This window comes from Tyto alba, unplaced genomic scaffold (assembly GCF_018691265.1).
Source record: "Tyto alba isolate M040663 unplaced genomic scaffold, T.alba_DEE_v4.0 Super-Scaffold_6, whole genome shotgun sequence".
NCBI classification, from domain to species: domain Eukaryota; kingdom Metazoa; phylum Chordata; class Aves; order Strigiformes; family Tytonidae; genus Tyto; species Tyto alba.
Genome location: NW_024881327.1, coordinates 43,297,778 through 43,324,727, shown reverse-complemented (window position 1 = coordinate 43,324,727; position 26,950 = coordinate 43,297,778). Strand labels below are relative to the sequence as shown.

Sequence of the window (26,950 nt, the reverse complement as noted above, 5' to 3'; positions counted from 1 at the left end):
GCCACACAACACACACTTTTTTTCTTGCACTGAAGAATCAACAGTAGAGCAAATCACAAATTAAAGCATAAACCTAATGTTTGCTTTCTTTCACCTCATCTGATTAGAGCCATTAAATTTGCATCATCCTTAGCTGTGCAATTATTATTATTATGGGAACCTTAGCCTGTTAAATTCAATTCTCACATTGAAAAAGCTTTCCAGGGAGTTATTCTTCTTTTAATGTAACTTCCACAGGATTTACATGGAGGTCATGTCATTTGAAGAATCTGTTTTTCTTCCTTATCTTCATTCTAAAGGAGAAGGTGCCCAGAACTGACTCATAAAGACCCAATGGTTCCTTATCCCAAGTCAAACAATAACGGGCTGAAAATGATGAATATATAGCTGAGAAGGACTCTAATGTTGCTTTGCACTACATCACTCTGACTCTTACCATACTCAATGAGTTTATTCTCACCTTCCCTTACTCCTCATCTAATAAAGGGGAAAAAGAAAAAAAAAATGTAAAAGAAGATTTTCCTAAAACAATGATGTCCTAAAAAGCTTTCTCTGCATGTACAAGGTGTTTTGGAGGGCATTTATAGAAGGGGTTTTCAAAATCATATCCTCCAATAGAGAATTCATCTTGATTTATTTTTCCCCTTCTTGCCCATTTATTTTAAATTATTATAATTTTCCATCCATCTAAGTGTAACTGCAATTTAGCACAAAACTTGAATAATTTTTCAAATTAGAGAAGACTGCTTACCCAGTGTGGATGCTACTCAAATCAACTATTAAAATATACCAAAAACATACATTCTCCACTCAGAGAAATGCCCCACATCCAAGCTGTCTAACATAATTTCATAACACCTCTATTTAAACCTAAACAAAATCCACATTTACTAATTTATAGTGTTTCTGAATCATGTAAGTCCTCTGTTCTCCCTCCAAGTACTAACCCTTTCTCCTTCTAACAAGTATATCGGTAATTAGAGTATTTCAAATTGTTAAATGCTACCAATTTAAGCCACTGGACATTTTGTCTCTTTCTAGTGATTGTTTCTATAGGCAGCTGTGACACAGAAGACATGCAGGAGACTCACTCATTTAACATTTTCATTCATGCAGCATTTGCTGATAACCTTGCAATTTGAAGTATTTTGTTTCCTTCTAATTAACGCTCTCTTGGGAAAACATGCCCATTCAAAATGACAGAATACATGGATGACAAGCAAACAAAACAGGAATAATATCCTTGCCTCTGCTTTCAGAAAGAAATCCTAAAGCCTGAGAGTGCATAGGCACCTGAAGGCACACAGAAATGGTCTGTACACACTGCATTTTACTATGACACCTTAGTTACACAGGCTCTCTGTGAACATCACCATGTCTGAGTCTGGATTCCTTCCCGTCTCTCTATTGCACAAAAGCAATGATACTTTTTTACTTCATATGGTCTTTAAAAGGATTAACTAATGAGGTTTCAGAGTTTCAAAAACTCATATTGATGAAACTAAACAGACAAGAAAATAAAACCAATCATCGTGCAAATAGCCAAAGCTCTGATCTGAACTGTCCACATGAAAGGAGAAGAGCATATTCCACAGGTACATTTGTATCAGTTCCTTGGTCCTCCTGCTGCAGCTGCCTAAGGGAACATAAATCAGCATCAACTCTGGTGGGGCTTCTGATCATTTTAACAATTCTGCTGTGAGCAATCAGACTGAGATTACCAAGTCTTCCAATGCATAATTGGTGCTACGTACTGTTAATTTTTAAGTGGGATGAAATTTATAAACTAATTAATGTTGTTCAAAAAGCATTTGGCATGTCAAAATGCTAGAAAGCTTTCTTGTAAAGGATAGTGACGAATTTTTCCACATAGTTACTTTCTTACTTGCCTCTTACTTCTCTTTGGCCTGCCTTCCTTCTATCACACCTCTGCAAAAATAGTCAGAGAGCAAACATATCCATGGAACAGAGCAGTTACTGCCTTCATTTCTTTTTTAAGGAAAACTGCCAGAAAATAGTTTACAGAGAAATCTGTTTGGATAAGGAACAGGGATTCAGAAAGGTATTTTTTGTCAAAACAGGTAAGATGGGGGATATCAGAAAGAGAAAACAGATGAAGAAACACAGCCATCGTTTCCCTGCAGCCTACTGACTACAACCAGGGTCACCTAGGGTTAGGCAGAGCAAACATCAAGCCCTCTTGTAAACTTAACCATCAGATTAAAGAGCCCTTTACTTCCCTTTGATAAGCTGAAAGACTGAACTCTGTGTATCTCTCACAGCAGGCCATTTTCTCCCAGCTTTCAAACACTCCCATGATTCTCTTGCACTTTTCTACGTGCATCTGAATGTATGGACAGGACACCCTGACATTTCAGCATCACACTTGCAGCAACGTGCACAAAAAGCAAGATACTGCTTTTATCCCTACTCAGGAGTGTGGTTTACATGAAGTTCATAATTACCCAAGACACAACCATGGAGGTCACCTCTCTGATCCCCTCAGCCTTTCTGCTGTCACAATTTTCTACCGTATGCCAACATATTTTGTACATCATATCCCACATTTCTTGTTTCCAGATAAATAGCATTCCATTAGTCTGAACTTGGTTTTAATATGCCAACTTAAAGCTATTCTGTCAGTCTGGTCCTCATAACTCTGTCAACTCTTTTTTGTCACTCGTAACAGTAATCAGCAATGATTTGTATTTACTGCCAAATAAGTGGTTAAAATGTTGACTAGAAGCAAGGCTGATACTGATCACTGCTAAACTCCAGGCACTTACAATTACTCAACGTAAATTAAAGTTAAAAGATCTGTGAATTACCCATTTTTTAATATATTTAATCTGTGACTTATTGATACTGCATAGTGCTTTTGCCCTACCCCCTCAAATAGAGAATGCGTATCAGGAAAGCTCAATTTGAAAAGGTAGAAAAGTCTCAGAATATGACACAGCAAAGAATCAGTGAATCAGAATATATCAATTCAAAAATTCCCAGATTAATTTCTAACAAAAAAAGCTTAAGAGCAGAATTTTGGTAAAGATGTGGAAAACCAAAGTGGAAGTCAACAAAACAGGTTCAAATTCTCAGTTTCTTTTTTGTGACACTTCTTATTCTATCACATAAAACAGTTGTCATCCTTACCAAATCCAGAGAGCTCAGTAACTAAAACATTAAACTTGGTCAATAGTACATTTTATTTGTTTACCAAATGGTTTTTTTTTTTTGTGGAAATCTCACCATTTAATTTCAAAGATGATAAAAATTTCAGGTAACTCCCATTCTGAGTACTCGAGGGAAGAACTTGGTAACTAGAAAGTACTGAATACCCACTCTCTGAAAATTAGGTCAATTATCAGTAATTACTTATCATTTGTGGAAATACTGAGTTAATTTATTTAGCAAGTGAACAAATACAGTGACTAACTTAAAGCACAATTCTGGTAAGTTATAAGACTCTGAGTCACATGCTGATTTTAAAATAAAGTATGAGAGCACCAGATGCCACACCAAGTGTGCACCCTACCACTGACCAAATTCTGAGCACTGCCCCAGACAGCCAGAGGCAATCAGATCTCTTACGCTAAAGTTTTGATATTCAGATCTTTAAGCAGAGGTGGGACTGATCCATCTGCTTGTTTTCAAAACAGATCTAAGCCAGGCATTGTGAGCAAACCATGACAGACAGAAACTACTGTCTTTCTGCAACTGGCTCTCTCACTGCTGTTCAGCTGCCTAGTCAGGATTGAGTTAAGCCTGGTTAGGCAGAAGGACTTGGTTCAACACTGGGACTCTTGCCATTTGTTATCAAACACAGAAGGAAACCAAGAGCCAAGACTCTACTCCAGAGCCAGTGTGCCTCCTCGAAATCTTCTGCCCATTACACTAAGTGACAAAATGAGTTACAAGGGTTGAAGCTCAACAAAGATCCTTGCTTGTGACAGCGCAAAGAATAGGTCAGGGATCTAAGAATAAATGGATGAGGAGACTTCATTCGAACATGCCAATTCTCTCCACTTGAATGTCCAAACCAACACAATCATCATCAGATGCATGAAGAAAGCCCAAGGCATTTCAAGTCTACAGTTTTTACTCAGAATAATCTAACCAGCACACAACTGACATTTTCTTCCTCCCACTCCAAGTAAGATCATCGAATTTTTGCCCAGATGAAAATGTTTTGTGATTAAAAAAAAAAAAAAAAGTTGTGCAAACTGTTAAGATGAGAAAAATCCTGCTATTGAGTTCAAGTTTAACCCCTTTTCTGCTGCAGAACTTCATCTGTGGAACAGATACTCCAGTGATCAAAGAAATGCCTCCTTGGAGGCTACCAAGCAGAGGGAAAAAAGAATGGGAACAGATGATTACTACTTCCATAATAAATAACACTGCACTCCACAAATGTTTGCTCTAAAATATCCACAATTGGTACAAACTGCAGTTGAAGTCTACTGTTAGTTTTAGGAACTGACTTGTAACCTGTGGAAATCATTACAGCCCAACTGCTTCCAAAAGCACTAGCCCTCTTTATACCAATTAAGTCAATTTATAGCCTTGTCCCCCAGCAGGGCACATGCATTTGTGCCGTAAAATATGGTTTGTTTTCAAGGAGAGAAGGTGGAGGCCATGCAAGTTAGCTTGTCCCCAAGGGCAACACCACACAGTTCACTACTTCTAGAGTGAATGTTTTCTGGTAAAGAAATCAGTCTGTGACTTGCCAACGGGGAAATCCAGCTCACTGTGAGCATGACAGCAACAACAGCTGCTACTTCTCATGGGAATTTTATAGCAAGTGTGCGAAGGAAAATTAAATACTGAATATGAAGCACTCTTTGGAGTAAAACAAAAATTGGAATAATCCCTGTCTGGTCTAGGCTCTGCCTCAGTGTCATCCCAACACTTGCTTTGTAATGTGTAAGACAGTAATTCACTTTGCTTTGCCACCTGCAAGAGAGTAGACTAGAGCCTCTTCATAAGCACCATTCCCCATTAGCCAGTCAAACTGAACGTATAGAGTCAAAACAGGACAGAATCATAAAAGAGAAAAGCTTTGACCCTTTGTTCTTTAATATCTCTCCTAACAAAACACTATGGCAAAATAACATGTTCACAGAAACAACCTTCAATTGAACAAATACAATTTGACTCCCTTGTTTCCCATTCCCAGTCCTGAATGTTCTCATGGCAAAGACTGTTTCACAAGCTTGCTGCATGAATTGAGGAAAATCCTTTAGCTTCTCATAGATCTTGGTGTGGCTACTGTATATTCTCATCTTCAGAGATAATGCTGAATTTCATCCCATTTCCTTTACATTGTTTTCAGTTAACTTGTATCCCTCAATATACTCCACAAAAGAATTCAGCTTTGATGGAAAGATGCCAAGAGACAAGGAGTCCATCAAACTGCACCCCTTACAATTTTCTTCACAGTTCATAGTCACTTTTTAAAGCAATTAGCAGTTTTTACTCCAGCAGTTTCATGTGTCTACAGTTGGCCCTCGAAACCCTGTCAATCAAGAATATACAGCTATGAAAATATAAGTCAAGTTAAAGATGACTCAAAGTTGTCTAAAATATCGTCAATCCAATAGCAGTAAAAACTGCTCTATGAAGTCCACTCTTTGAATAAGACTTTAGCTTTACCCACATCCCATGATTAGTACTTGAATTCTTGCCCTCAGAAACTCTGCTTTGTACATTTCAATATTCTCACTTAAAAGAACTTTCTTCTAAGTGAAGGATCATTAAAATAAAATAATAATAATAATAAAAAATAATTTTAAAGCCCACATAATTCTCCTTCCTTTCCTGGCAAAATTAATCTTCTTAATGTTTGTGGCCACAATGTTTACCTGTGGTAGACAACACTTCAAAAGAAAAAAAAAAAAAAAAAACAACACTTTAATCTGTCATTCAGTCTGATTAATGCTTTATTTAGAAGAGCCTGTGTTACAACCAATTACAGCACATCCTGTCTAATTACCTCAGAGTTGCTCTATAAGAAACTACAATTCTATGACTAGAAACAATAGGCTTGGCTTTGGTTCGTGGATTACAGCAGCTGCAGCCAAGAGATGTCATAAATAATGCACCAGCAACTAAATCAAAACCTATCAAGAATTCATACTGCATACAAAAAGTGAGGACAAAAAGTTAATGCTGGCATCCCCGCTGTTCTTATGCTGAGAGGTTCGGTTCAAACAAGACCATTGTTATCTTTTTCAAGAGGTAATGAAGTGACTTGGGTGTCTAAGTAATTTTTAAAGAACTGAATTTCCCCTGTTAAGGATTTCAGCATTTAAAGGTTTTCACATTTACATTTATATCCATATAAATAAGGTAACTATTCTAAACCATTCATCCAAGTACTGTCTACTTTATGTGGGGAGAGCAGCAGATATGGACCCCCAGAGGACAGATCATCTCACTTCTACAAATGGGATAAAATAATTTTGTGTCACTTTATAGAAGAGAGAGATCAGCAATCTGGAGCGAGTCTGGTGGAGGGTCACTAAGATGGTGAGGGAACTAGAGCACACGATGTACAAGGAATGGCTGAGGGAGCTGGGTTAGGCCAGTCTGGGAAGCAAGGCTAATGGGGAATCTGATTTCAGTCTTCCTGTCTCTAAAGGGATGTTATAAACAGGACAGGACCAGGGTATACAGTGAAAGACAACAGATGGCAAGCACACGTTGCAAGATGGGAAAATCCATCTGACATAACCCCTCACAATGAGAACAGCAAAGCATGGGCAGAGGTTGTCCAGTGAAGCTGTGGGATCTCAAACCTGGAATATTTTCGGAACTGGACAGGACAAGACCACGAACAACCTACTTAACCTCTGCAATGATCCCTGCTTTGGTCAGGGGTTGTACTTGATAACCACCAGAGCTTCCCTGCAACCAAAGTCCTTCTCTGAATGCATGCAATACGGAAGAAACTTCCCAGTAAAGCAGTTAATGTAAGTGATCAACCAGGAATCAGAAAACTTATGTTCCATTCCCAGCCCTATGAAACATGCTGAAGAAAAATTAAATAATTATGTTCCTTATAATAATATCAATGTGTATCAATTCCAAAGATGAAATCTCAAAAAAAATTATAAAAACTCAAGTTCCAAGACCAAGACTTCCAGTTAGCATGGAAATCAAATATAATTTGATAATTAAATATATATTTGTATTTACTTCTTGAAGTACTTTACAAACGTTATCATGCCTTTTGAGAAGCTATTATCACTGTGATGTTCTTGAAAATCCAACCCTGCATTTCACATAACAGTGCACATTAAGAGATGTTGTACTTAAAGCATATTTAAGCAAGGAGTCAAGGTCTCCTCTAATCGTGACCTATGAAGGTAATGCTGTGATAGGTCGTGGTGCTTATCCAGCGTATTTATAACATACTTTTCTGATTGTTAAATAATTAACCTTTTTTCCTTCTTTAATTTTATTTAAATATGATTTTTGGATACTTTCCACTCTCGAACACCAATGGATTCATATATTCACCTGAGGCCATATGGAAAGACAAAGCATGAGAGATTTCACACTGGGCTTCTGCACTTTTCCAGAAACTGCTGCCCTCCCACAGTGCAGAGGAATAATATTTTACTGATGTGTCCTTCCCATTAGTGCAGAGCTGAAAATTTCACCAAAATAGCACCAAGAGCTTAAGTATTACACACATACAAAAATCCATCACGTGTGTATTTTGCTTCCAGTTAATTTTAAATGAGGCTAAAAAGTAATATATTACTATTTTTCTAATTTTCCATGTCAGGCTGAAGAAAAAGCAAATTAAAAACTACAGAAACCTGAGAGACTGGTATTCAGCACAGACACTGCCTAGGGGTAGGGTAAAGGGAGAGAAATCTCAATTGCTAGTCAGTGTACTTCAGAACAGTACAACTTTATTTTTAAATTCTATCCCAAAGAGACATTACGAAATTAAGGAGTGGACAGCATATGGTAAGAATTAAGATAAAACAGTGATAAGTCTCAAAATTCTTGGAAGAGAGTAAAATTTAAAATAATTTTTTCTCCCATGTGTTAACATTTTATACTGAAGCCTTCAGAACAGCCAGTGATCCTAAGGACGGATCGGAATTCAGATAGTTACAGAAAACTATATGAACCATCCAGAAAGCACGACCATACATCCTCTTCCTGCCAGAAAGAAAAGCTTGAAAGACTGGATATCAAAAGGTTGAATGATGTAAATACTTTTGAGCTGAACTGTTAGTCTTTTTGATATTAAGAAAGCACACTTTACTGCATGTCTGCTTTACTTGTTTCCCTGGCTTTTGCCCAGAGGTGGCTGTATTTCACTGATACTGCAATGCTTTTTTTATCAGTTCTATCATTTTTTTTTTATTCAAGAAAAAATATATCCATTTGGCAAAAAAAAAAAAAAAAAAAAAGTACATACAAGATTTGAAAAAAAATAAATTAACACAGACAGGTGTTTTTCAACAAATAGGCAATAACACATATTTCCCCCCACCTTGAATTGAAATTATAGTTTCAGATCCTATGATATTAAACTGGGATCAAATGTGCTCACAGGTCATGGAAACATCTACAGTCTGTCAAAGCAACTATGGGGGGTAAGCTCTGTCATAAGAAGAACATCAGCTTTGGAACAGCTTCAAAAGTCAGCTTTGCAGCTGACATGATGGGCAAAAATGCAAAAACTTTTGCTAGGCACTTAACACCTCATACAAAAAGCATCTTCCCCAGCCTGGACTGGAGAAGTCAGGTCTGGAAGAGACAGAAACCCAGTGCTATGAAAGAGAGAGGGTAACAGCTAGCAAGGAAAGGTCACTAGGAGAGTAAAATGGTGAGAAAGTGAATTATTTTTTTGAAGGTTAGCTCCAGAATGTCTATTTGCTGAAGCAAAATAAGTCGCTATCCCTGGTCTATATGAAATAGGACGAAATGATGCCAAAGGGGAAAGAGGGGGAGAAGAAGTAGGAAGGGACAAACCAAATATTGTATGAAAACAAAACAAACAAACCCAAAAGTAGTTGGAACAGAGATTCAGTTGACTAACTGACTAATTATCAATCATCTGTTCAATGAGAGGTTACAGGGAGAAGGAAGAAAAACTCTCAACTAACCTTCCGTATTTCAGAACACCAAAAAGAATCAAGACATTTAATACTTATTGTAAACTTATGGGTTTAATATTTGTAAACTACCTACACCCCCAAATTCTTCAGCACATAAGAATATATTTACATTTTAAAGACTGGCCTGTATAGAGTTTTTAATTGTCATATTCCCTACCAAATTAAAGCAGAGAAAGATGACTGACAATACAAAGTTCCTAATAAATAAGTTACGTGGGAAATACTGCCTTTGTTATTTTCACACTGAAAAATATATTCCATACTGCAGGGATAATGAGAGTATAAAATATTAACACTACATTTTTCTATACCATTCTGCCTAATTAACTATGCAGATATTCATTCATTCAGCCCCAACAACCAAATTAACTTGCAATCAGTTTGCAGGGGATACACTAGAGCAGACCACACATACTACAGAAGCAAGTGAAGCTGCTCGCATGCCACATACCACATCAGTGATACAAGGTGCACAACACTAAGAGAAGCAACAGAGGGTTGCAAAACAGCATTTTCAAAGCAGCAGCTGAGAAAAGGCATTTGTCATCAGCTGCCTTGTAGTGAAACTATGGGTAAGCATTTCTGGATGAGTCTCATAGTATGTCAGTGCTCTCTGATGGTATCCTGTCTTTCTCAGGCTCAAGCCAAAAACTTTAAGATGACAAACGTTAATTGTCCCTAAACATTACAGCTCCTTTGTATCATTTGTATTAATGCAGCATTACAGCCCCAGCACTGACAGGGGTTCCACTACACTTGTACAATCAGTTCTCCAAATTAGTTATATTCCAAAGAAACAAATTGTGCAAAGACCAAGCAGAGGAAAGGTAGGTTCTTCAAGTGAGGTCACACAGTAGACTGAAGGTAGAATCAGCAGCATCACTATTTGGTAAGTGAAATGTCATATCTACTTTACCATATACTCCCCTAAGCCATGACTTTGCCCTTTTCAGGTTTTAAAAATATATCCTGTTAAAGTTTTTATACATCATTCATCATCATAAAAATGTGATGAGTGATGAAACTAGCTGCTTTGGTTGTGGTTTCTTATTTATTCTATTTTACAGAGGCGCAAAGAAACACTGCTTAATATATATATATATGGTGTCATTCCATCTGCCCCTAGGTTACGGGTCCTCTACCTCCCTGCTGTGCTGGCCTGCTGACAGCAGGAGTTAATGGATGACAATGCAGCAAAGTACTTCTTATTAGCTAAAAACTGATGGCTCAACTGTTTTTATATTAATTTAGTACAGAGGAATCATTCCTGACAAAAAAAAAAAAAAAAAAATAAAAGCTCTGAAATTGCAATTCTCAGTTTGATGGTATAGAAGTGGATTGTGGGCAGTGCCAATGCAAGCTCACCTCTTTTATGCTGGGAGGGAGGGCAAAAGCAACACAAAAGCAAAATTACAAACCCCACAGATGACTAATGCATAGAAGGACATTTTTTCTCTACTCCTCATCTTAAACCTGTCTGCTGAGGCTAGCAAGAAAGATGATCATTTCTTGTAGAGAGACTTATGCAATAAGATACCATGACAGATCTGAGGAAACACCAGTGAAGTGGCTTTCCTGAACTTCCTACTGCTACTGATCTGGATGGGTTTTCGATAAGAAAGATTGCTTATTCTATTACTGTCAGTCTTGGCCAAGAGGCATCTACTTAAAACAAGAACCTGTGGTACACTTCCCACACAGTCTGTGCTTATAAAAAATGTTTATGGTACCAGTTCCAGTTAAAGCAATCAGAAATTCTATCACTTAGGTTCAAGTTACTCAAACAATAGGACAGAATTCTTAAACCATTTAAAATAAATGGTTACTCTTTCTCTAATAAATTGACTCACTCGTTATGAGTTAATTCTTTTTCCAGAGGAGGAGAAAGGAGAAAGACAGGGGAGACAGAGACAGGAGAATCAGACAGAAAGATAGGGGAGAGACAGAGAGAGAGAGAGAAAATAAATCAACCTGTAAAGTAGCAAAATTCCCATGCTCCAAGATACGTTTAACATGGTCAGCACCATGCTGCAACAAACACAAGTGTACTGCAAGCAAAAGCCTTTTCCTAACTATATAAATCACAGCTTTCCTACTGTGTCTTAATCCATATGTCATGTATTCTTTGTGTATTTGCAAACTAGTGTAGGAACATGTATACATTGAAAATCATCATCACCACTCCAAGTTGTTGAGGACTTGGAAGAGTAGTTATGACACAGTCCTCTCATCTGTGAGCAATCAGTATTCAGTAAAGAATTTTGGATAGAATTCTTTGGTAGCTTTTACTTGCTTGTGGGATTTATTTTTTTTCAGTTCAGACCTTCATACATACTAGATATAAAAATATTTTTTAAATGCTATTATGGTAACACAGACATAAAAGGACCTCCATAAGTTAAGTCCTATGCCCTGGAGAACCATTTAAAAGACATCTCTTTCAGAGGGGTCTATGAGTCATGACTCAGAAAATGATTCCCAACATCCACGACCAAAGTTCCTTCCTTTATTGAATGGTCAAAAGTTACAGTCAAAATATGTTACAGGATGAGTGCAGCACTAAAGTAACAACAAGGTCATTGCCAATGTGACGGATCTTGATCTTAGGAAAGACTATGGTGGGTAGTGTGTCCATTAGAGCACACACTACAGGAGCACACTACAACATCAACACCTTTCAGGACCCAAAATCAATACCACTGCCCATTAAAAACATCAATAAGCATCTCCCCATTTTCTTGCATATTCCAAGGTTTATCAAGACATGTTCCTTTCATTTCCTTTGTCTTTTATGTATTTTTCTTACCTGACACACCTAACAAAACATTGCTGATAGGTTGACATCCACTACATTCACTTTCTAACTATGGTTTTACAGCTCATTTTAGATGTCCAAAATAAATTTAAAATAGAAACTTTCCTACACAATTCAACTTATAATGATGCGCTGTACAGTATTAGCAAGACAGAAATTGCAGCAAAGGTAATGAGTCTTTGTAATGCTATTTGGTGAATATGGAAATATGATCATAGAGAGCATAAAAATCTGTTGTTCAATAAGAGAAACAAAATTCTGATTGTAGGACTGCCTTATCAACAGTACTGTCCAAAATCTTTTCACCGTGGAATAAGTGTAAATAAGGATATAATAAGAGGACGGAAGAGCTCCACAGTTATAATTGAGGGCAGTCTATTTTGATTGAAGAACCTGCATTACTCAGAATGATGCATTAGCCAGAGAAAGCACAGCTAGACATTAGATCTCAAGCTGAGTTTGCTGGGCTAATAATTAGAAATACTTTTTTTTTGTTTGTTTTTTGTTTTTATTTGGAAAGAGAGAAAAATTGATATGGAAATCACAGGCTCAGTAACTCTATCCCTTGGGGCCATTTTTACAAAGTCACTTTTCAAAGCAGAACCACAATATAAGACCATCTGGAAGTGGATGTTGCTGCAGAATACAGTTGCTCACTTATTAAATAGCACTTCACACCAAGAAAGAATTTCGCTTGGGCACCAGACTCTATATTGGCATATTCTTTTTACTTTTTAAATTAATTTCAGGAAATATGTGAAATGTGTTTCACCTACAAGTCCAAAGAGTTTGGAAACGAATGCCCATACTTGTTTTCTTACACACTGTGAGCCACACAGGTTCTGGAAATTTCTCAAGTGGTATGTTGTTCACTGCATCTATCTTAAGAGAATCTCATGCTCTTTTGTAGTCTGGATTTTAACCTTAGCATAGGCATGCACCCTAGTGGAAATGCCCAAAGCACCATGTGGTCACCGTGCATTGATCACTACTGATGGCCAGTGGGCTTGTACAAACAAGGCTCGCCCTGAATACACAGCTTTTTGTGGGTACAGATGGAAACCGCTGTGCCACCAAAGACAGGATTTTCCTGACTCTGTGAGGTCTGCCAAGTCTCATGCTGTCTGCAAAGCTCACCCAACTGCTCTTACCTTCAGCTACCAAGCCACTGACCTGAATTCAAAACCTCACACAGCTCTGCAACTTCACTCCCTCCTCAGGCTGCACTTGGAGTAAGGAGTCCCAGGAAGCTCAGTGAGGGTACCTAACCATATTTAAGCAGGCAGGGAAGTCTGTTTCTTCATTTAGCAGTTCATTATTGACAACATGGGGCAAAATATCCCAACATCTCTGAAAACAGGCCTACCTACGGTTCAGCACACAATGCTAACAAGAGTTAACAGTGCAGTTAACATCAAATAATGCCGTTTGTTTTGCTGTGGTGAAGCAATAACAACACGGTGATGCCATTGGGAACAATGGCAATTACACAGCAAGTTGTTTTAGCACTACTGTATCATTACAGCTTGATAATATGCAATCAAAACTTTATTAGCAATCAGCAGCAGCATCTATTATTCATTGTTTCGGTCAAGATAAGAAGGGGAAGGCTGTATGCACACCACAAACAGGACTCTGAGCCAGCCTAAGCACAGGGTTGGAAGCCAATTTCGTGGCCATAGAATGCTGAGTCACTGCATAACCTTCAGCAATCAGTTACCATATTGGTTGTACCATGTATAAAATAGAGTAATAAACATTATATATATATTTCAAAGAGACATTAGGATTAATTAACTTGAGTGTATAGATAAGCATTGGCATTAATTTTTTAGCGGCTACCAACTTAAACGTTAAAATATTTGATTATAAGATTCAAGTACATACATCTAAAGCTGCAGGCCTGAAACTTATGCAAGCAGGAACCTGAGGTTGTAAAATACATACACCTATATATTGATGCACAACCTGGTCCACAAAGCATATGAAAACACATACTCAAGTATCTATTACACTAAGTGGTTTGTTTGATTCGGGTCCTTCATACTGTAAATGCACTGGAAAAAGATGTGTGTGGACTCTGAGAGGAACAGCACTGGTATGCAAAGTATCTTCAATATATGCAAAATTTGTGAGGATAATTTCAGTACCTGAGTTTTAAGTTTTAGTCACAGTATCAACTTTTTTATTATGACAATGAGGCTTAACATGACAACCAACCTGTATTCCCAATACATACTGCAGTTTAGAAACTCTAAAAATAAACCCGAAGATAATCCTCTGTTCCTTCTCAATAAATTATTTTAATTTATATTCAAAATAAAGCCAATGTTATCTCTGTTTATTTCCCAACCTTATTTTGAGTCAAATAACTATACAATTTATCCCAACCTTAACAATTACTTAATAAGCAAATTAGCAAAGTTTCATAAATAGCTGACTAAAGGAGTACACCCTAGTGTTTTCTAATTACATGCTTCCACCAAGATTTATACCCCCACCTCTTCAGTGTAACCAGATATGACTGCTACTACTAAAAAGTTGTTAAGGCTTTCATTATCGAGCACCACTTTCACTGTTTATTCAACAATGAAAAAAGTCCAAGGTAATTAAAATTTAGACCTCCCAATCCTGGTAACCTGAATTCTGTGGGCAGGCATAAATTACCTATAGAAATTAACAACAGTCTGCAGAGGCACAGAAATTCATCACCTAGATCCACTTCCAAAAAAAAAAAAAAAAAATGTATCTATCTTCTTCACATAACGTCTACCGCGGGCATGTACCTCTGACTGGTGTTTTCCCCCTCCATTTGCATTACTCTTAAAAGTCTGACTGCAACTCCAAGGTTACTAAGAACAAAGAAACATCACCGAACCACTGAGTCACCCTTCCCATCTAATTCCTTGTTCCACTAAGGAAGGAAAAAAAAAATAATTATTTTGAGCAATTGAGGAAAAAAGGAGAGGGAGTAGGTGTTAGAGGAAAAAAAGAACAATGTGCTTTTAAGAAAGAAAATAACTGATTAATGCCAAACCAGAATAATTTTTACTGATCAGCAAGATAGAAGTGGGAGATTAATAACATTTAAAAATTTATGTGGTGGGTATTGATCAGGTCATAAAACACATTTACTTTCACGTAGAGACTTAGAGAATATAAAGTGTCTGGTATGATCTAGGCAGGCAAGGTAGGAAGAAGAAAAACAGTGGACTGATTCAGAAAATAACCAGTCAGGATCCATCCCCAGTATGGCACAGAAACCTCACAAAAATTAATGGCTTTTTTCTGCTGACAAAAAACGCTACCCCATTTTTCACACCTGTTTTACTACATATTTGTTCTTATGTAAATGAGAGAAATGCAAAACAGAATCAAACAAAGAAGTATAAAAATATGCACACCGTTCATTCTGGGCAGGCTACCAATATGAGTAAAACACTCCGGCTCTATCAACAAACATGTAGCTTCACCAATTTACACCCAACCATTTTACACAGAGAGAAACACAGAAGTTCCCCAACTTCACAGACAATATTTGTACTAAATAGAATAAAAATAAATAATGAACTACATCTCAACAGAGAGAAGCTCTATTCGATACTTTTGCACCAGTTGGTGTCATTTGTGTTTTCCCAGAGCCAGGCACTTTGTAACTCCCCCAGTCAGACAACCACATGTGCTGCTTTTATGCCACAGTTGGCAAAGGTGGAAGAAGGAGGTGAGCCCAGAGCAGAACATATCTAGGGATGGATCAGATACCCACCCTGGCCCAAGTGCTAATCTTAAGCACTTGCTTCCTTTCAGTTTTTCCTTCCTAGTTTTATAAACAACCAAAGCATCTGGTACATCTATTACTTGTAAATAAAAGTCTCTGATTTCCCTATGATGCAGGCTAGCATCAATTTTATTTCAATGCAGTTCGCACCAGTTCTTTACACCGGCTGTCAGCAAGGTCTGAATGACCTTGTTTAAAGTGTTTATGTTCTCAAAAGAAAGCAACATTATCTGAAGCCTGCTTTATGTTTATTTTGAAAGAGCAGAGAGTTTATTTTGAAGAGTCCAATTGAATAAATTTAAAAGGCTTCTATGATAGATTATACTGAAGCATGGATAGCAAAACTTTAAACACAATGCAGATGTTGTATAGGCCAGGGGCTTATAACAGGAAAGTAACGTGTGCTTACGCAATTACGTGAGTATCCAAATTGCCATTTGGTTGTCGTCTTTGCACAAGATGTTGGACAAAAATTAAAACAGAAACAAATGTGCAATTAATTTCGCATTTTGGAAGTTTAAAGAATAATTACAAATGATCCATCATAGCCCTAAAAAAGCCAATTCTGAGACAACATCAAGCAGTCTCCATTTGATCTTACCCTCTTTCCTGAACAGTCCCCTTTTTATGACTAGAAGTTTCTTTTTCACTTGAAAATGCCCTTGTGATGCATGGACCACTGCCCCTGGCCAGACTGTACTACTCAGCCACTAGTATGACAGCAAAGATATGCTGTCACTATGAGGAATCCCACAAGGCTAAAACAATGGATCCTCCTTCAAAACAAGTAACACTGTTGGTGTGCAGCACCTCCTGGTCACAGACTTTTCCAACTCCCTATTCCCTTGCCCACCCCTTTTCCTGGATTCACTCTGTAAAGCTCCTTACACACACAGATGAAAGTTGAGTCCCCATACAAGCTCTTGGAACAATATGAAGTTTACAAGTACCTAAACCACAAGGTATTAGATAACCCATTTGTTTCTAGACCTGAAGCTTATGGGGTACATAAGAATTTCACCTAAGACTCCTCAGATAAGTCTCCTGTCATTTATAACAACTATTTAGATATCCTGGCAGAATATTTCAAGAATATTTCTACTGCTATAGATAACCCAGCAAAACTGTCATTGCGAACATTGGTTCAGTATTGTATTTATCAATAACAGTAAAATACTTTCATTTTTGAAGTGTACTTAAATGGGTCTAGCAAAAATCTTTGTTGGAAGATTTATACAGATACACAGAAAATTAAAGCACAGAAAGCCCACTTAGCAAAACAAAACTAACACATGAGAAGATAACCAGTATGACTAGCATAATGTATACTTACCCTAGCCCTGGTTTTGTGCTGATACACACCTGAGCATGCAATTTGTGCACACACAGGCAACAAGCATCTTGATATCTTAATTCACGAATATTAAGGAAATAAGAATCAATTTAGAAATTTATTTGGATTACTACATAATTCCAGTTGTCATAAAACACAATACAATCTGCATCAGTATTATATTTCATCCAGTTGTGACTGCTTCCAAATCAACACTATTTACCAACCTCAATACAGTACTCAAGAGCAGTAAGAAGTCTCAACAGACACATCCTAACACAATAAGTATTTAAAAGTTTTTAATTAACTGGTGCAAATTTTCTAAGAAAAGGAAAAGTATGGCATCTTGCAAAGTGGCTTCAGGAAGGTACCTTATTCTTTATCATTGCTTGTCTCTATTGTTAAAACTCACGTCAACCTCTTTCTTATTGAACTGCAGGAACTGCATTTAAGGAAGAGAAGGAGTAAGAGCTGATGACAGTTTGGATAATCTTGCTATATTAGCATCAATCAGCCACCAACTCAACTCAGCAGCAGTTTGGAAAGGGAAGAGACGGATCTATTCTGAGAATGGGGGGGAAGGTTATAGGAAAAGCATAGAACTTACCTCCACAAAGAGCTCTCCAGCACTTTCCCCATGTCAGTATGATAATACTTGGTAAGGATCAGGATCACCTAAAAAGAAAATGAGAATAAATATATTTATATATATAAAAGCTGATATAAGAAACAGAAGTAGATCACGGGCAGCATTATTCTGGTGAATGCAAAAGCGAGGGCCCTGAAAATCTGAACTGTGTTTCACTGTATTTTACCTCTTACCAGTTCTACTTTTGGAGTGGGATTTTTTTCCTTTCTCTTTCTAAGAAGAGTGATTTCAGCACTCGAAGTTTTCTGCAAACTTGGTGACTTTGTGAAAAATTGCCTATTTCACATGAGCGGTGGTGTTGGAACAGTCACATAAATCCCCCCTCCACATGACAGCCCCAAGCAATTTGTATGACTTTTTCAGCAGGAAGAACCAATCTGATTGCTAGTTTAAATTCAGGAGTCAACTTTCTTGGACACCTACAGACACTTTTTTTTTTTTTTTTTTTTTTTATTCCAAAGTGTTAAACAATGGTGATTAACTTTGATTACCCAGATAACAAATCCGGGTAGAAAATGAGCTCTGGTCTTCCCTACAAGATGAGAAATGCAACTTTCATGTCTGTCATTTTTCGTTCCTAGAATTATCACCTTTTTTTTCCTTCAGGAATCATCTCTGTACTCTGTGAACTACTCAATTATATCACCAACAGCCAACAAAATACACAAACAAATTTAATCCATAAAACATCTTCAGCCTCTGAGAAGAGTCAGCAAGAAACACTTTCCATTTGCTCAGAATCTGACAAATTCACTGGTCAAACAACGTAAAGCATTAGTCCATGACTGGTATATCAAGCTGAATGCTATGTTTTATATTTAGATCATTTAATACAGATTTACTTCACTTGCTGCCAGTCCATATTAGTGGTTCTTATACCCACGTTCCCATAGCAACCCCACAGCGGTAGAACAGGAAAAACCTCTGGTTCCTTGCACAGCTGTTGGATTGCTTTAATGTAGGGTCAATGTCATTCTCCAACAGTTTGGAACATGTTGTTATTTATCCGGCACTTCTTCTGCTCCTGACCACCAAATGAAATCTCCAGCAAACAGCAACTGTAGGCATTCACTTTGATTATTCAGATAATTAGATGATGATACATTTATGCTGCAGTCTCTGTATGCTGGAGCTTGTGAGAGAACAGAATTCCAGACCATAGGTGTTATACACAGAGTTTTGGAAATCATACAATGTTTTGCAGAACTGAGTTATAATACCAGTCTCACTCAGGGTTATCTAAGCCTAATAAATTCACATGTATTGCTGGATGTATATTGTTATAAGTGAAAGCAGAGCCAACCCATAATTCACAAATAGTATCAATCTCTCCTATTCTCAAAAGAGTCACAACCTACCAGACCACTTTGTTGGAATTTGATGGTTTATAAAAATAAAGGCTTGGTTTAAAATAAAGCAAGCAAGGAGAAAAAAAAAAAAAAATCTTTTACTTTTAAAGAGGTTACTACCAGACTTGCAAAACCAAGAGAAAGAGCCATTTCTCAAAGGAGAGCATATCCACTGATGAAATTCCTGGCTACAGCCCAAGCACACTCCATCAGGTCAGCTATTTATTCTATTGTCAGTGTCTTAACTACAGTTTTCTGCTGGTGCTTGCAATTAAGGAGAAAAAGAGAGAAACTTCACTACTGGGAGCATATATTGGCTCCAATAATTAAGGAAAAAACGTTTCAGACCATGCTTTTCTGAACAACTGATATTCCTCTTAGGTCACAAAAATTGACCTGGAAGGTTTCTTTAAGACACACCAGAATGCATATTTGGTGCATGAAAATAAGAAAGAAATCAAAATATATAAGAGATTACACTTTGTTTCTTTACATTCATGCAGAACTAGAGACTGAATCCTGAACTTAGTCAGCCATCTTTTTTCATCCCTGTACATCCAACAACAATAACCTTCAAAATTCATACGATTTTCAGCAATGTATGATGGAGCCACCCTGCCACATAGTAAGCCAAATGTTTTATTCCTGAATTAAACTGGTTATGATCAAACACAGAATATCCTATTGGGTTACCCTCGATTCTCCTGCTTTTAACTCAACCTCTATGGAGCCATCAACAAAGTACCTTCCAGAGAAACCATTTCTGTAATTCAGCACCTGTCCTAAGCATTAGAGACTTCCAGGAACAAGGGGTGGATTCACCGTACTGCTCGTAGTTCATCTACGGGATGCACACACCAAATCAGAAAGCTACGGTTGTTCTACACACTTCAGATGAATGGCTTTCAAGTAATTGCAAACCGCTTTGGGGAGTGGCCATATGCAGCAAGATGTCTTATTTACACTGCAGAACTGGTGCCTTAATCTGAGTCATAGCTCTGAGAAACAGGTGTCAGTATTTCCCAATCTGACTGGTAAATTCGTTCAAAAATTAAAATACCTTATTTTGCATTTCATAAATACGGAGAATGACTCAGTAGGAAAAACAAAGCCATAATGAGCCATCTTTGAATTCTTAAAAATTGTTAGCAGATTCTGGTCACAACCTACAAAGTACGAGTCTGATGGGGGGCTGACCACTATTGTAACTACACTAGTGGATTTCATCCCGATATCTGAAAAATGTAGGTCAGCTATTTAACAGATTTTATGGCATTGTCCTCTGGATTGTGGGCATCATTTCAGGTTAAATAGCAACCCTGATAACCAGAATGGTATTTTTTTCTCAGTTAATAAACAGATCCAAGGAACACGAGGAACCATTTCATGACAAAAACATAAAGGTCTTCAGGATCTCTGGATTCTGTCCGTCATTTATAAGAGCAGAGCTCTGTTTCACTGATTTCATTTCAATGGGACTTCCTAATTACAAGCATTTTACAGGTTGGATGGAAGCCAACAGTTCATACAGACAGCTGTCCTAGTGAAAGCGTTGGATGGCCTGTAGATGGAGAGCAGCTTGAAGCACAACAGCAACTAAGCAGTGATCAAAGGTGTAATTCTTAACCAGTTCATACTACAATCAATCATAGACAACTAAAATAAATTTAGCTTTTTTGTGTTATTATTTCATAGCTAAAATAAATGTAGGCAGTGGAGGAGAATTAGACTCACCAGATTCTTTATTTGAAGATGGATTTTTAAGGTTACCTAGACATCTCCTAGAGCATCCAGTCTCCTCTTTTATGAGGAGACTTGTGAAACCGTATTAAGCCATTTCATCTTAAATGCACCCAGTTCTTTGAGTTAGTTCCCACAGTATATCAATGGAGGTGGCAAGAATAATTCACTGTTGTGTACTTGGGGTTTATGAAAATCTGATAGTGCTTCTGGTTAAATATATCTAAGAAATGTATCCCTTCTCCTTTCATTGCCCTGAAACAAAAGTCCCTAAGCATTTCTTCTTCCCAGATCCCTCAGACATGTTTGTTATCAATAACACCACCAAGGCCTTTCTACCTGCAACCACTAAAGAAGGAAAACATTAATGAAGCTCAAAGATTGAAATTTTGTTTGTTTGGAGGCTTTAAGTAAACACAAGTAAAAATACATACATAATTTGGTCCAAAATAAAGACATGGATGTCTGATGCAGATCCCTTGCTCAGTATTTGAGCATTACAGACTTCTCTTAGGAGCAGATTTTGTTACATCTTACAGCTTTCTGATTACCCTTCTACTGCTTGCTCGGATCCCAGTGTCTTCTGCCCCTTTGCAGAAAGACGGCAGATCACTACAGTTTCACCTCCCTTCAGGAACATTACAATAAACAGAGCATTGTATCTCCAGATTCCTGCCAGGTTCCCTGCATAGAATTCAAGAGGCAATATTTTCACACTTTTCCTTCCAATATTTTTTTTTTTTTTTTGATGCTACATGGCAGGTATGCACCAACTATGTCACACAGTACAAATTTAAAATAAAAAAGAAAAAAGGAAATTAAAACTTTACACTTCTATCACAACAGTAGTACTCTATTCTTTGTTCCTTTACTAAAGCCCTTAACCTGTCCATAAAGCCAGAGTTGGCCAGTATTTCTCCATATGGGCCAAGGTATGGAAGATAAAACCCTTAGGATTCAAAAAAACATATGCAAGGTGCATTGGAAGTAACTTTTCAGTGGAAGTAATAACTGTAATTCTGATCAATTTGTCCAGGCTAGGAGACCATAAAGTTCAGATATTTCTCTAGCTCTACTTTTTCATTCTCCCCCCACACCTTTTTTTTTTTTTTTTTTTTTTTTTTTGGTTGGGGAGGGGTGGGGTGGGGGAGAGGGGATGTGCACAGAGAGAATTTTGATTCTCACATGCCATTCTCCTCCTTTCATAACACAGTTCCTGTCTCAGTGGATTCTGACTCTTATAGTAGTCACACCTCAAAAGTGTTCTTCAAACAAGAGTTGTAGCAGTTTCTGACGCACAGATATAGATATATAGGATATAGACCTGTCTTCAGTTTGCAGTGAATGACAGACAGGGAAAACAAATGGAAAATTACACAGATCTTATTATCCATAAATAAATAAAGTTAGAATGATCTACATTTTTCCCCTCTTCTTTTTGCTTACACTTTTCTGAAAATCTTTTGCAGAAAGGCTGGACCAAAAGGAGCAAACCTTCACTTTAAGAGATAAAATGCGCTCTTAATAATTTCCTAATAAAATTTTGGCTTTAAAGAAGTCCATTTTAATCCTCTCTTTTCATCACCACGTCACCTAAGAGGGTTGAGAAAAGTAATGAAATTTAGATCAATCACTTTCCCTGGTGTTTATATTTTATCTTTGGGGTTTTTTTCCTCTTCTGTGAAGGATTTGCTAAGATCCTTCTCTTTTTGATCAACATTGATTCATGGAAAAAATGCTTTCTCTATCCTATGCTTTCTCCATTATGTTTTCTTTCATGGACCATTCTTAATACAGATCTCTCTTTTTTTTATATACATGGAGATTCTTATGGATTAAGCTTTATTTGACCTCTTTCATTTGTCCTGACAAATTCATTGTTTTATTTGCATCTATTCAGAAGTTTAATAGAAAAAGACGCATACTTGCAAGTATGATTGCAAGTTTTTTTGTTTTTCCAAGTTTATTAGAAGGTGAGAGCACACTGTAAATACTTCTGGGCAGCCAGAGCTACCAGGAAAATATACTACTTAAACAGACTCATGTTCTTGAAAACTTTTTAGCATCTGCTTAATTTAATTCATGTGAATGAACTCACTGAAATCAAGAGGAGTGTTTATGAGAGTCACTTGAGCAGAAACTTAATACTCATATGACTGGAACATATACTGTTGTTTTATTCAAGAACACAGTCTAACTCACTTTTTCAGCTATTAAACTATAACTATTTCAGGGAGATCAAGATGTTCTAGGCTCAGCCTATTAATTTGTCACCACCACCTCCTGTACTTCCAAAACTTTTCTGACAACTAGTAATCAAAAAACTCCTTAACAAATTATCGGCAATCATCTACTGCTCCAATCCCTCAAGCCATTTCCAATTTTGGAGCAGCAGGCTCTTCAATCATCATGCTAAGGTCGACATTAGTTTTTACATTCACTATTTAAAACAAAGACTCTTACCAAAAAGGTAAAACCCAAGAGATTATTAATATAATGTTATATTACCACAGGTCTGTTATATGGACAAATTGTCTTAATACTATGAACTACTTCATAGTAATTTGATTACACTGGGAGAACTGTAAATTGAGAAAGAATGTTTAGCTTTACTCTGTTGCAGCATTATGATGAAAGGTGTAAAAGGAGACATTTAGACCATTACTAGAGCTATTAAGGATTCACTGTATAAGCTTCTCCTCTCTGGTAATAAAGGTCATAAAAGCAACCCATGACTTAACAGGAAAGACTTAAAGAATTAGATTTATAGTTCTTCCAACTGAAATGTATTGGAAGAAGATAGAACTTACTGTATATGAAGTCACTGACTGAACCTTGTCTTAAGCATTAGTAATAATTCTGTACAGTGAATTTATCCATAATTCAAGGTAAGACACAATAACGGCTCAATTCCTATTCTCTAAGAAGTATTTCTATCCACAAGAGCTGAATAAGTGCATGGTCTTGAAAGCAGTGGCTGCGATTGCTTCCAGATTCAAAGCCATGTTAAACATAGTACTTTACACATTGACCCTGCAAACATTTATACAGAAGAGTAACTTTAAGGTATAGCATATATTTAATCCACTATCTAGCACAGAACAGGATTCTATTCTGTTAGCACTGTACAAACACAGAAAAAAAACCCAACCTGCTGCCTTTAGTTGGTTACAGTCCAAGTTCAGAAAAAGAGAAGTCTTCATCAACAAGTCATGTCAGACTTCCTGTGCAAGCTCCTAAGAAAATTATATTTATGTGACAGCACTACGTGTACACTGTATAGATAGATATGCTTTTGGCTGCTTATACCTACCTTATCGTTCTAAATCCACTGACTGATTTCAATCATATTTGACAGGTGGCCACAGGGCTAAAGTATCCATACTGGTTCATACCACAGGTCCATTTAGGTCAGTAACTTGTCTCCAACAGTAGCAAACAAAAAATACAAAAGTATAAGAATGGGGAAAGCATTTAAATAAAGATGCTTCCCAAATATATTATCCAACCTTCAGCAATTTGCTACTTAGGCAGTTGGGCTGTTATTTAAATTTTTAGCAGTTGGCTGCTTGGATAAACACAGGCTTCAAGATGGTACTGCCTGACCCATCAACACAATAAAGACTATTGTGTTTTTTTAATGCTTAGTCTTCAAAAATCAAAGCATATGTAAAATTGGTCAACCAATCTGGATTGCTGCTATTCTAACATATTCATGTTACTACTCATTTCTATAATCATCACATGCAGCTCTGAGATTTGTGGGCACACTGCAGATTCAGAGCTTGCTCAAACAAATGGGAACTCAATTTGAAGGCCACAGAATTACATGGCCCAAAATTCTAGATTAAATCTGCAGCTTGGGAAACAGCATCTAACATTTTAACTATTTGGTGAGTTAAACTTTCTGTTCCTTTTCAAAGAGCCCAAAACAATGTCACTTCTCATGCAAAATCTCCAGTACTCTGCCATTGCCTTTTTCTGCACAACCTGGGTATTTTTTAGGTTTATATTTTTAACATAGCATTTGATAAACTCTTAAAACCACATCTGTAAACATGTCAAGAGAATGAATTTCTAAAGCATGAAACAAGAATATTTTTTTCCTAGTCTAGCTTGACTCCTAATTGTAAATTTTTTTGAAATATAGACTAGCTTTACTTATCTCCTTAAATAATGTATTCTAAATTGGATTATCAATCCTTCCTGCAGAAGCAAACCTATTGTCTGAATATTCTTTTCCATTCCCATGAAAATTCAAAAGGAAGCAGAGCTGACATCCAAAGAAGACATATGTAAAACATTTTTACTTCCTTCCAGATATTTCAGGAATCCAATATTATGGACAGGCAATTTACCTTGGTCATCGATGTTATATGGCTATTCACTACCAGAAAAGAAAGATCAAATTTTAAGTGCTGTTTGTGAAAATTCCTGGTCTGTCATGCACTGTTACTGCCCAATAGTAAAATACAAAAATTGAAAGTGGGCTTTCAATCTGCATCACTAAATCCCTTTTCAAAGCCAGAGCTTTTTTTTTTTTTTTTTTTTTTAAAATTACCATGTAAAAATAATTACTCTTTTTATTTTAAAAAAGACAGTATTATGCAAGACATATGGAAACATCTGTAGAGGATACCACAAGCTGGGAAAACTGTTCATTTGATGCAGGGCTGTTGGCAGATGTTTTTATACTGGTTCTTCTCCCTCACAGATGTTCTGCCTTCACCAGAACCACAGGGTTAAATATCATTGTACCAGATAACATCATATTTATCAGAGGTTGCATCAACCTACACTGACCTCAAAATTACATTTAATTATCTCTGAGAATGGCTTATAGTCTTCAAATAAGACTTAATTGCCTATCATAAAGAGGCTTTATAACACCGTATATGGGAGCAAGAACTTTGACGCTACATCAAGATCAAAGAGTTGCAATGTTTAATATCCTTCTTAACATGAATAAGGACTAGACTTTATATTTCCTGAATATTGTAAGTACCTAAATTTTTTCTTTATAAATGAGAAAAACAAACATGGCCACATGATCTACAGAAGGGGACAACAGCACACTCCTACCTGAAAGGCATACTGCCAGGACAGAAATGCTAAAGATCAAAGCAGTTATATTACAGTGACAGTGATGCAGATTAATATTTTAGTCAGAAGACAAGAGACATAGCAGAAGCAAATGCAAAACTTGTTTCACACCTTTTATGATATGGAGCATGCGTGTTGCAATGAACCGCATTAAAACTGTCTGAGCAGCCAGGGATCAGGTTAAGAAAACTAAAGCTATGATAGAATTCAATCTAGCCAGGGACATCAAGGGCAACAAGAAAAGCTTCTATAGGTAATGTCGGTGATAAAAGGAAGACTAGCGAAATGTGGGCCCTCTCCAGAAGGAAGAGGGGGAGACCTGGTTACCTGGGACATGGAGAAGGCTGAGGTACTCAGTGACTTTGTTGCCTCAGTCTTCACCAGCAAGTGCTCCAGCCACACTGGCCAAAATGCAGACGGCAAAGGCGGGGACTGGGACAATGAAGAACCGCTCACTGTAGGAGATCATCAGGTTTGAGACCTCCTGAGAAACCTGAAGGTGCACAAGTCCACGGGACTTTATGAGATGCATCTGTGGGTCACAAGGGAACTGGAGGATGATGTGGCTAAGCCACTGTCCATCACATTTGAGAATTCGTGGCAGTCTGGTGAAGTTTCTGCTGACTGGAAAAGGGGAAACATAGCCCCCATTCTTAAAAAGGTAAAAAAGGAAAACCCAGGGAACTACAGGCCAGTCAGTCTCACCTTTGTGCCCAGCAAGGTCATGGAGCAGATCCTCCTGGAAGCTATGCTAGGGCACATGGAAAATAAGGAGGTGATTGGTGACAGCCAACATTGGCTTCACTAACATCAAATTGTGCCTGACAAATTTGGTGGCCTTCTACAATGGGGTTACGGTGTTGGTGGATAAGGGAAGAGCAACTGACATCATCTCCTGGACTTGTGCAAAGCATCGACACTGCATGACATTCTTGTCTCTAAATTGGAAAGACATGGATTTGACAGATGGACCACTTGGTGGATAAGGAATTGGCTGGATGGTCGCACTCAAGAGAGTTGTGGTCAACAGCTTGATGTCCAAG

At 37.3% G+C, this 26,950-nt stretch overlaps 1 protein-coding gene across 5 annotated transcripts in view; it reads right to left on the bottom strand.

Moving 5' to 3' along the window:
- The window catches only part of SORCS2 (sortilin related VPS10 domain containing receptor 2), a 564,009-nt gene that overhangs the window by 364,091 nt on the left and 172,968 nt on the right, over positions 1-26,950 (bottom strand). For all 5 annotated transcript variants that reach the window (XM_042807690.1, XM_042807689.1, XM_042807691.1 and 2 more), the window contains exon 2: positions 17,674-17,741. In XM_042807690.1, the coding sequence (XP_042663624.1) occupies positions 17,674-17,741 (68 nt within the window). The remainder of the gene's footprint in view (positions 1-17,673; positions 17,742-26,950) is intronic.